The sequence below is a fragment of the Brachyistius frenatus genome, unplaced genomic scaffold (genome assembly GCF_029030835.1).
Source record: "Brachyistius frenatus isolate BFR_SWC_R1_liver_20210118 unplaced genomic scaffold, ASM2903083v1 Contig_25, whole genome shotgun sequence".
NCBI classification, from domain to species: domain Eukaryota; kingdom Metazoa; phylum Chordata; class Actinopteri; family Embiotocidae; genus Brachyistius; species Brachyistius frenatus.
The window spans coordinates 1,552,501-1,564,766 of record NW_027210624.1 but is presented as its reverse complement, the minus strand read 5'-3'; the positions used below and the strand labels follow the sequence as shown (position 1 = coordinate 1,564,766).

The 12,266-nt window shown below is 44.6% G+C and overlaps 1 protein-coding gene across 1 annotated transcript in view; it reads right to left on the bottom strand.

Moving 5' to 3' along the window:
• Positions 1 to 3,892: 3,892 nt before the first annotated feature.
• The window catches only part of LOC138620626 (uncharacterized), a 69,704-nt gene continuing 61,330 nt past the window's right edge, over positions 3,893 to 12,266 (bottom strand). The window contains exons 6-9 of the mRNA XM_069697992.1: positions 10,712 to 10,856; positions 10,467 to 10,600; positions 8,952 to 9,160; positions 3,893 to 6,944 (exon numbers count right to left, since the gene is read on the bottom strand). Coding sequence (XP_069554093.1) covers positions 5,798 to 6,944; positions 8,952 to 9,160; positions 10,467 to 10,600; positions 10,712 to 10,856 — 1,635 coding nt within the window. The 3' untranslated portion in view covers positions 3,893 to 5,797. The remainder of the gene's footprint in view (positions 6,945 to 8,951; positions 9,161 to 10,466; positions 10,601 to 10,711; positions 10,857 to 12,266) is intronic.

Sequence of the window (12,266 nt, the reverse complement as noted above, 5' to 3'; positions counted from 1 at the left end):
AGACAACGACGCAAAGCAGACGTTATAGGAAATAAATATATAGGAATAAATAATAAATATATAGGAATAATAAGTCCTATAGGGAATGTCCAAATCAAAGTCCTGAACTTAATTCAGTAGAAATATTGTGGAAGGACCTGAAGTGAGCAGTTCATGTGAGGAAACCCTCCACCGTCCCAGAGCACCTCTCACACGATGTGTGTGTGTGTGTGTGTGTGTGTGTGTGTGTGTGTGTGTGTGTGTGTGTGTGTGTGTGTGTGTGTGTGTGTGTGTGTGTGTGTGAGTGGGCTGAAATTCCTCCCAGCCAGTGTAAACAACTTCATCCAGTTTTAGGACTTATGATGTTTTATGTTATATTTATGCAGAAATATATAAAATTCTGACGGATCTCTTAAACCTTTTAAGCACCACTCTAATTCCAGTGTTGTCAGAAGGCTATAGAAGAGGATCATTTAGCCACAGATTTATCATTCTGTTTCAAACACATTATATATAAATTTTACACAAAGATGTGAAAATCATCACAGGATTTCCTGTAATTTCATAAATAGTTTCTACAAACAAATGTAAGTTGCGGCCATGTGGTGCTCACTTGCTATATGAGCGTTCACGCAATACACACACTCGTGTGCGCAACTGAACGTACACGCTCGCAATCATCCTAATAAGTAAAATCCCCCACTAACTGATCCTTGTGCATCCTTGTAATTCCCAATAAGCTATAGACTGTCGGCAGTGAAACAAACACAGGCTTCTGGGAGGGATTAGAGGGACGACTGATGATACTCTAGATGAATCAGTGAGAAAGACTTCTTCCTTTACACCACAGCTGATGGCTGTACAGAATATTTATTATACAAAACCAGGATTCTGATGGCATTTTGGCATTTTTTTTTAGCTTTTTTTTTGTTATTTAGGATTAGGGACCAGATGAGTGACAGTTAAACAACCAATAACAGCAGCTTAAAGTTAAGAGTGTGCGTCCCTCCTGCTGATCCAATCTAGAACAAACCTAACTACATAGGGGAACTGCTCCATGGAGCCCCGCCATGTTTCTGTGGAAAGTATTCACAGCGCTTCACTTTTTGTTATGTTACAGCCTTATTCCAAAATGGATTAAATTCATTTTTTCCTCAAAATTCTACACACGATATCCCATAATGATAACTTGAAAACAGTTTGTTTAAAATTTTTGCAAATCTATTACAAATAAAGAATGAAAATATAACACGTACATAAGTATTCACAGCCTTTGCTCAATACTTTGTTGAAGCACCTTTGGCAGCCATTACAGCCTCAAATCTTTTTGAGTATGATGTTACAAGCTTGGCACCTATTCTTGGGCAGTTTCTCCCATTCTTCTTTGCAGGACCTCTCAAGCTCCATCAGGTTGGATGGGGAGCGTCGGTGCACAGCCATTTTCAGATCTCTCCAGAGATGTTCAATGGGGTTCAAGTCTGGGCTCTGCCTGGGCCTCTCAAAGACATTCACAGAGTTGTCCCGAAGACACTCCTTTGTTATCTTGGCTGTGTGCTTCAGGTCGTTGTCCTGTTGGTAGATGAACCTTCGCCCCGGTCTGAGGTCCAGAGCGCTCTGGAGAAGGTTTTCATCAAGGATGTCTCTGTACGTTGCTGCATTCATCTTTCCCTCCATCCTGACTCGTCTCCCAGTTCCTGCCGCTGAAAAACATCCCCACAGCATGATGCTGCCACCACCATGCTTCACCATAGAGATGGTATTGGCCAGGTGATGAGCGGTGCCTGGTTTCCTCCAAACATGACGCTCGGCATTCAGGCCAAAGAGTTCAATCTTTGTTTCATCAGACCAGAGAATTTAGTTTCTCATGGTCTGACAGTCCTTCAGATGCCTTTTGGTAAACTCCAGGTGGGCTGTCATGTGCCTTTTACTGAGGAGTGGCTTCTGTCTGGCCACTCTACCATACAGGCCTGCTTGGTGGAGTGCTGCAGAGATGGTTGTCCTTCTGGAAGGTTCTCCTCTCTTCACAGAGCAACGTTGGAGCTCTGTCAGAGTGACCATCGGGTTCTTGGTCACCTCCCTCACTAAGGCCCTTCTCCCCCGATCGCTCAGTTTGGCCGGGCGGCCGACTCTGGGAAGAGTCCTGGTGGTTCCAAACTTCTTCCATTTACGGACGATGGAGGCCACTGTGCTCATTGGGACCTTCAATGCTGCAGAAATGTTTCTGTACCCTTCCCCTGATCTGTGCCTCGATACAATCCTGTCTCAGAGGTCTACAGACAATTCTTTGGACTTCATGTCTTGGTTTGTGCTCTGACATGCACTGTCAACTGTGGGACCTTATATAGACGGTGTGTGTCTTTCCAAATCATGTCCAATCAACTGAATTTACCACAGGCGGACTCCAATCAAGTTGTAGAAACATCTCAAGGATGATCAGTGGAAACAGGATGCACCTGAGCTCAATTTTGAGTGTCATGGCAAAGGCTGTGAATACTTATGTACATGTGATTTTATATTATTTTTATTTTTAATAAATTAGCAAAAATTTCAAAAAAAAAAGTTTTTCAAGTTATCATTATGGGGTGTTGTGTGTAGAATTTTGAGGAAAAAAAATGAATTTAATCCATTTTGGAATAAGGCTGTAACAACTAAATGTGGAAAAAGTGAAGTGCTGTGAATACTTTCCGGATGCACTGTAAAACCTCAAACTAGATGCCACTAAATCTACGCGCTGCTCCTTTAATTTACAATTTACTTGTTCCAACGTTACTTGTCTTCCAATGTTTCGTACCTTTTATCCGTCCTCTGAATGATGTGTCCTGTGAACTGCCACTTCACTAAAACTAGGCACTGTATATCAGGAGTCATGTTCAGTGGAAGGGACCCTGAATGAAGACCTATCATTATTTTAGTACATGATAGTGAATACTCGGGTAATCCTTTAAACCAGATGCGCCGTGAGAATACAATTAGCTGCCTGGTAGGACAGAAATCCGGCTCTCCAGGGGAATCCCGGGAACCATGCAGGATCTAACCACAGCTTTTAGGTTACATCTCTTTCTCCTCTCGTCCCCTGCCTCTTTCTCTGCCCTCCACCTTTCTGTGGATGCCAACGCTCCCCTGGCTCCGGCCGCCACCCCAGACGGCGGTGAGAGATGGGCGTTACGTTCCCCGGATCGTGTGAAGGAGCTGTCGTGCCAGCGTTGCTGCACATTAATCATACAGGGCATGTGGCTAGATATACTCTGTATCCTGTTCTGCCCAGTATTTATTATTAATGGAGACACAAATCTGAAGGATGAGACCCCATTCAGTATATTTGAAAAATGCAAAAGCTAGTAAAGAGACAAGAACGTTAACTGAACAATAAATGTCGGCCATTTTTTAATTCTTGAAGGCATTTTTATGAAAGCAGGAGACCGTTACGTTTGTAGAAGGACCAACTTTTATATGATTTCATATTATTAGCTTTGAGCTCTGCGATGACAGAAGCTGACATGTGTAACTAAGGTTTAGCAGGAGATCATGTGGTATTTTGTGATGGCCCAGAAGCCCATATTATCACAACTCGCCCACCAAGCTGCCAGTAATTTGCTGCCTTGTTTATTATCTCCCTAATGACAAAAGAACAACACTGAACCCAGGTTTTCCATATAAAGAAAGATCTTTTAATAGATAAGTCCCATTTGCAAAAACACGTAAAAACATTGGAAGACACTGCATATGTACACCGTGTTCGCTACCTTGCAGCTACCTCCTCCATGAGACAAGTATGAGTCTTTTTTTTTTTTTAACAATTATCAAAAAGATAGCAAGAAAAAAAAAGAAAAGCCATATTTACTTACGTTAGTAAAACAGAAAAGCCTTCAAAACTGTAGTTTTTAAATTATACACTTTTGCCTTTTACAATAAATACAAATCATCAAACATTTATTGAAATGAACACACACAGAGAAAAAGACAAATCCAAAACAGTGACACCATGTACATTTGTGCGTGTTGACTCAAATAAAACCTGTCTGGGTAGAGGCTGAACTTCAACTGAACTACGCCCAGTAGTGCAATTTAGAAACTACTACGGTAGCTTCACAGAACTGAGACTGACATTGAATCAATTTGGTGCTTTTTAATTCATTTGTGCAAAAATACTGATGTGAAGAAAATGTCGGATGTTTTTTGTTTTTTTTTTGGACTGAAAAGACAACATGAAAAGTGTATATTCATTTCAAAGGAAACGTGTCATATCTGCAGAGACGTGAGGCCGCACTGCGCTGAAATGCTGATTTTGTCATAAACACTAATCTAGACTGTACAACATTAGCTTTGACATAAAATGACAAATTCATATGATTTGTATGTTCAACAGGAGTTTTGTAACTTCAAATGATTAATTTATTGTGCACATCGAACAAAGAATCAAATTTGAACTTTTAAACAACAAACTCACACTTCTACCTTGTCTGAATGAACCTTCACTTGAAAATGAAAATAGTCCGAGTGGTGCAGAACAGCCTCCTCATCTCAGGGCTGCCATTTAAAGGGCGATTCCACCGTGTTTTGAGTTGTTCTCACGTCAATTAAATGCTGCAATGTCCTTTAAACCCGTCCACAAAAAGGTCAGAGCCAAGAACCAAGTACACAGCAGCACATGCACAAGTTAATAATCAATGCTTTGCTTCATGGACACTTCAGTAGGGACAGTTTGTCTCCAATGTGCCCTCCTGTGTGCGTAACAAACTTAAAGCTTTGGCTCTGCCGATAGTTTTACATGTTTAAGTCCATTAAACTGCAAATTACCTTAACTTTATACTGCTGTCATGTCCTCCAAAGGATTCTGCAGCAAGCTGGGATCATTTAAAAAAAAAAAATCTGTCCTATTTGGACAAAATGCTCTGTGCTCCCGGCAAATCAAATTCAGAAGCAAGTAGGCCTGAAAGAGATGATGTGAATTTGGTTGTGTCGTGCAATCAGTGTTCTTGAACGCACGAACGATAAGTGTTTTAAAAACGAACGCGTGATCTTGAAACGGTGACCAATATATATTTTGTATTAACTGCAATGGAGAACAAGTGAGTTTCAAGTCTCAAGTTGATTTCAAATAATTCTGTAATCCATTGAAAAAAAATTCAGTTTGAATTCATACATCACTGGTGGGAGAAATGAAAAAGGTATTTAGCACTAAAACATGCAAAACTGATACTGAGTTGTTATCATGGACTCTTTCTCATATTCTCACTTGAATGAGCCCAGTAGTCGGTGTGCGTCATCTCCTGTGTACAAAGTTAAAAAATAATATTTTTACAGCAAAGTCTTTGTTTCTCCCACAAAAGAAAGGTGCGCACAACATAGGAAACAAAATCAAATTGTGTTTCTCGACATTATTCGTCTCATTGTCACTAAATCCAAAAGTGCTTGGGACGAACTACAAAATGTAAAATCAAAATCCTCTGTCCATAAACTGGATCGAAAGTATTATTTTTGATTGTCACAACACTGACACTAGAACCTGAGCCTTGTTCGTGACCTCTTCATCAAACAGAAGAAGCACTTGACATCCTGGGAATCCTCAGAATCAAAAGCTGTTGTCTTGTAATGCTGGTGCATGTGTGTGAAAACGATAAGACAAAGTACTTTAATGCACACTGATATTTGTGTGCGTGTGTGTGTGTGTGTGTGTGTGTGTGTGTGTGTGTGTGTGTGTGTGTGTGTGTGTGTGTGTGTGTGTGTGTGTGTGTGTGTGTGTGTGTGGAGGGAGGCTGGGAGGGCAGGTGAGTGTCTTTCAGTTGTGTTTACGTGGCGGTAACGCACCGATCACTCTTTACGGCATGTAAATGTAGGGGCTGGACTTGTGGTGCCCCGAGCTCATCACGCACGGCATAACGTTCCTCGGACCAACCATCATGGACTGGTTGATGTTCTGGCCGCTCTCGGTCCACGGCGGGGAGTCCATGGGCTCCCGCTTGATCGAGTGGATCAGGCCGTGACCTTTGAACTCGTAAGTGCCGTGCTTGCTGTAGTCCGGGTGCATGTAGGCCTTGTGGGGCTCCTGCGAGTAGACGTGCGAGTCCATGAGGTTGATGGATTGGTTGCTGCATAGAGAGTCTGAGTGCGAGAGTCTCTGAGGACTGAACTGGCTGGCGTCGTTGGTGTTGCCCAAGTCTTTGTCGCACTTCAGCAGGCGTGCGCCGGCGTTGCCGGCGTTGTTCACCGCATAGTTCTGGTAGTTGCCGTTGTTGTACGGCGGGCTGATTCCCGTCTTCCCTCGCTGACAGGGAGAGTACTGCGGATCGTAATACTCTGCCTCGGATTTGAGTTGCAGGCCGGAGCTCTGGTCGTACATCCCGTTACCGTAGCGACGGTCAATGGCCACCGGGTCGCGGCAAGCCCAGGGACGCCCGTAGGCATCGCAGCCGTTCTCGGAGTCCGAGTCGTGCTCCACCTTGATGGGGGGCATCTCGGACATCAGGTGGCCGTCGTAGCACTCCCCGTAGCCGTTCTCGCTCTTCACCAGGTCCACGCAGTAGGCGTCCGGGTCGGAGGGAATCTGGGCGTTCCCGTAGAGCTTGGACACGAACACCTCGCCGCCTCTGCCGCTGTGACAGTTTGGGGAGAGGCGGTACGGCTTCCCGTACTGGCCGACCTTGTTCAAGCGGTTGGAGGGGATGTAGCCGACGCCCTGACCGCCCCTGAGGGGACCTGAGTTCTGCCGCAGAGGCCAGCCTCCACCCGGGCCCGGGCTCAGGCCTTTGTGGGGAGCCATTGAGGACTTGCAGTAGTTGAGGGGCTCCTCCTGGTTGTAGTAACCATCAGGGCGGTACTTGAGGTTGTCTTTGGAGAGCGGGGTCCAGGGCGTGTGGTGACCTCGCTGGTTAGCGCCAGGAGTGGGACAGGAGAGGAGGAGAGGGTCCGAAATGTCCCCCATTCCTCCGCTGAAGGAGTGCCTCCGGAGGTGTTCCCCACGCTCGCTGTGATGGGGACGGATCGGAGACAGGACAAGGACAACATTAGTCACTAAACAAGACAACATCCCTGGTCTGCCTGTATGTCCTCGTGAGAATGTCCACACACTGAATGTTTTTTCTGATGAGTGACGAATGACTCAAAGCATAAATATCTAGTTTGGTTCACTTCAGTTCACGAGAGAATCCTTCCAAAAGTGACTCATCTTTTCCGGGATGTGTCTCATCTGGAAATTGAGAACAGAGTCAACATCCAGAACCCAAAGATCAATGATGGCCTGCACTCCAACTTTACAGACACGACAGTTTATGTTCATTTTTACACACCGCAAAGCAATTTCTTTTTAAACAGTATTTTATGAACTCCTGAGTTGGGATGATTTATTTGCCACTGAACAATTGTTATATGAAATTTCCAATCATGCAATATATTGGTTGATTAATGAGTAGATAGATAGATAGATACTTTATTAATCCCACAAGGGGAATTTTCTTTTAGTAGGTGAACACAACTCTCCCACCGTGGAGGGCTCAAATCATACATCACACATGTTAAAGTAAAATGCTTTTTGGCAATTTTTCCCGACCTGTCAGAGCCTTTCTTTAAGCCAAAAAACATGAACATGTTGTTTTCTACTCATCTTTTCAATTTACTTCAATCTGTAACAAAAATTCATACGTGGAAACACAAAAACAGGTAAAAAAAAAATAGGTTCTGGTTTGTTTAATTTACATTTAATCATCTAATTTGTGGCTGTGTGTGGGATTAGTAAGAAATTTGGACAGCATATGTCTGTTTTTAGATTCCCCACTTTGCCTTTCTTTTCTATCATCCTGATAACAGCACAGTATATTTAAAGTACTGTTTGTTCTTCAATATCCGTCTGGTGAGTCTTTACTTTTCTCTTAGTTTGGTTTAATGCAAGCCGGAAAGTGTCACGCAACATATTTTAAGCCTCCAAAGTCAGCCATTACAAACCATAGATTAACTCGACTAAGTGCCTTGTTTCCATGGTAACAATCAGTGACACCTGTTTTTGTGAAAGACGTGTTTTTTTAGTTCGAAAAAAAAAGTCTGAAATCACCCAGAATTCCTGGCAAGTGAGTCCAACTTCAGATTCAGTTCAGAACTACACAGCTTCATGCAACAAATGAGGTCTATCGGTCTGATGCCATGTGTTATGGACATGCACTCGACACGCACACTCCACGACAACAACGGCTTCCCAATCCAAACCCAGTTTTAAGTAATTGGTATCGTCTTATATGATCCATCACGTTGCCGTGGGTGATGTGGAGAGAGACTGAACAGCAGAGGGGGTGCGCGGGCTCTGCACGCTGACGACAGCTCAACTCTTGGCCTCCCAAGACTGTTAATGACGCATGAATCACAGAGGGCCTTATCCAAGCCGAGGCATGTATTTGCTCCTAATTGGCCACAGGTAACGCGTCCAGCGCTTGTTTGGTTTGGTATCAGAGCCTGCTGGGTGAGGGAAGGGCTTATGTTTGTGTTGGTAACTGGGTCTCAGGGTGAATGCTTGTGTGTTCACAAAACTCATAAGCTGGTCTCACTAAAATAAACCCCCAAAATCAATAAATAACACTTGAAGACTGATTCACGTGTGTGTTTTCAGCCCTCTCGCGCTGTTTCGAATGTCCCCTTCACCCTCGTGTTGCTCACAGTAAGCATGTACCTTTCACAGCACATATCAACTCTACAGCAACAAAGTAAACAGAGTGGCTGCTGCAACATCAGCTGTAGTTGTTTGCGGCCTTTCAACCTCTAAAATTATGACCTTTGCTTGCAGCGCCCCCATTAGGCAGATCAAGGTAGTTTCCTGGAGGCCTTAACAAGCTGCCAAAATGCATCAAACCTCAACTTCAAGTTTTGTGTTAAAAAGCTCGACCTTTAATGAGTAGACAGCCGCCCCATTAAAACAATCAGTGTTATTCTGGGACGCCGTGTGAATGCACGTCACCACGTCACCTCTCTGCGTGTGAGGTTTCTCTCACCTTTGCTCCACTGAAGAGATGATCCCACCACTTCCTCCCTTGTTCTTCCCCCGCATTAACATGTTCTTCATTTTCATCTCGGTGATGGAGGGCAGTAAGAGGGGCACGGCCACGCAGAACAGAGCCAGCTGGGGAGGCATGAGAGCCCCGGAGGACGACTTCTTCTTCTGCCCGTGGAGGAGCTTCAGCCGCCCCTGGAACTGCATCGTCTGGGACAGAAGAGAGCAACGATTTACCGGTTCGATCGCATCCAGGAACGCTTCACTGAAACTGAATTATATTAACATTGTTTTTGTTTTTGTATTTAACTTCATCTTCAAAGTCTTCTTTGGCTGCTGGAACACAATGGAGATGGTCCATACCTTCACCAGTGACTACATTGCATGCATTAGTGTTTAAATATTAGTTTACAGTTAAGCTCGCGGCTCTTTAAGGTTGTACTATTGGCAACGCTTTAAAGCAAAATGCTAACATCAGCATACTGACATACTCACATCTAATGCCAGCATGTCATTTACCTGTTCAGCAGGTAGCTGAAGTTAATTTACCAGGTTCACCGCTTAGTTTAGCCCATTAGCATGCTAACAGTAGCTAATTATGACAAAGTCCATTTGACATGGGTGGACTTTTTAAAAAAATTTTTTTATCTGATCAGCTATTTCAGTCTTCACCAACGTGGTGACATCATCATGCATTAAGTGATGCTGCTACCAGGTGGTTTACATTTTACTCTTTAAACAGGAAATTACTATTTTTTGATTTGCTGGCTCTGGGTTGGATCAGTGGGAGAGACACCGCCTGTGACTGGCTGTTGCATTGTGGGAGGGTCAAGGTTAGGGATGACATTTGATTGATAGTCAACTAACCACAGCGGCATAAAAGTAGAGCGCGCTTCTCTCCGGCTGATCCCATCTCGCCCCAACCCTTTTTATTTGCTGGCAGAATGAGCGCCGTGCATTACATTACACATTTTTGTTCTAACGGTAGTGATGTGACTGATGAGGAAAGGCATTTTACCAATATTTACTCACTACTTGGCAACCAGGGCTTTCACTATGTGTCAGAAAATGGCCATCTAGAAGTTCTTGTTGTTCGGCCAACATGAGTGCAACCGGAGTGGACTTGGTGACGGTGAACTCGGCTGACCCTGATTAAACAGTCCAAACCCATATACTTGTTGCTCTGTCATCACGGCCTCTCACTTTTCCACTGCTGGTCTCCAAACCCCTCCAGTCACAGCCATGAAGGATGAACCGAGCTCCTATTCTGCTGCCGAGTCCAGCCACCCAATAATCTTATAATTCCTCGCAATACATCTATAAATAACTACACACACTGCAATTACAAACTAAGTTTTGCCGTACAAAGGGGTTATAGCACTTTTTATAGGCCTGGGTCTTCTCCCAAGTGAGTGGGCAACATTTGGTCCGTGACCAGTTTTTATGTTTTGCGTAAACTTTAATGCATTTGAAAACTGAAATTGCTGTTTATTTTTAGCTGGTTCACGCCACTCACCAAGAACCCAGAGGTGCTGTCCAAGAGGCATCGAACTCTGCCTACGAAACATCTGTTGAGAAAGCAGGAGAGCTCGGGAGGAATTTCCCCAGCCTCCGGAGAGTGGAAGAGGCTGCTCACGACGAAGTCCTCACCTGCAACGCAGACAGACGGAGTGGGATTGTCATTGAAGGGCAATTTGGGTGACAAATGACTGAGGTTGACCTACTGATGTAGCTCCTCTCTTCTCAGTGAGCTGTACCCACCGCTTCCTGCAGCGAGCTGGGTATCCTGGTGTGTCGACGTACCCTGGTGCTGTGGAGGACACATGGCCCAGTGCAGCTGGCGTCTGAACTCCTGCCGGTCGTCTACGTGGATGTAGTCAAACACGTTCTGGTGCATCACGTCAGTCTGGAGGGGAAAAACACATTTTGGTCAGTACGTAGAAGAAATGTATTGAGTATTACACCATGTGTGCCCACGTCAGTAGGAGATATTTCTTAGTCTTAGTCGACCAAGTTTTCATCTCTCGTTTAGTTGCAGGGAGAGAAGAAGAAAAAAACAAAAAAACAACACCCTTAAGGTTCGCCTCGTCAGAGATGTTATAAATAACTAACAGAATCATTTGTTACCGGCTGCTTTGGGAAGATGACCTTGTGTGTAATCTGGGGGGCGATGCGTGTCAGAAGTGTAAGAAGCTACATCATTAGCTGCAGCCACTGTGAAGCCGATGTTGACAGCAGTGATTAAGTTTCTGTATTCAGAGATAAAGTGTCCAGATGGGCCAAAGTTTTAGGATAACAGCTTTCTAAATGTTGTGCATCGTGGTCGCTGCCCCAGAGAAGGAAATAAAGGCCCAGCTCAACATTACGACGGTGCCGCTGCCTCGCCTCGTCACTGCAGAGCTGGTGCGGACAGTAAAGGCTGGTTACCAGCTAAGAGCCAGACTAGAGTGAAGACGTGGTCCGGAGCCAGAGTGCTGCAAAGGCTTTGTGTTATCAGCTTTCTGAATGACCTTCTCTGCCTCTCTGAAACACTCGCACACCAGAGGGCAGAAGTCCTTTTATGCCCTGACGTTTAATAAACCGTGTAGCAGCCCAGACTCAGACTTTATCAGACTGAGATTAACAATACTGTGTTGAAATAAACGATCAAAATGTTCTGTTGCCCTAAAAAAAATAAAAATCTAAATGACATTGATATCATAAATGTGAGATAACTTGAGATAACAGGAGAATCATTAGTCAGGGGCAGCCCTGGTGTCTAGTTTTAGATTCACTTATTCATCATGTTATTTCGTGAAAGTCTTTATACACATGAGTATTTGGAGCACCATCCACAGTGACTTTGCACCAGTGAGTTTTGCTGCCATCAGTGCAGCTGGTCGCTGCTGTTTGAGGGGGAGATGCCAGCCGTTGCTGCTCAGATAGACTGAATCTGCCTCAGGATTCCCAGCATGTTAACCTTCATCATCACTCACACATAAGGGCCATACTGTACACACAAAGGCAAGGGAAGTCACACATGCACATTTACATATATAATCCTGCGCACGCGCGTGCGCGCGCACACACACACACACACACACAGGAAGGAGACTTTACCCAGTACAGTAACAGTCTAAGGGCAGCTGCAGGGCCAGCAAGGGCAGCTGTGTTTGTCAAACATCGCGTGACACCAGCTCCTGAACAGTGGTCCAGCCCAGCTTTCCCTCCCCGTACACACACACACACACACACACACACACACACACACACACACACACACACACACACACACACACACACACACACACACACACACACACACACACACACACAC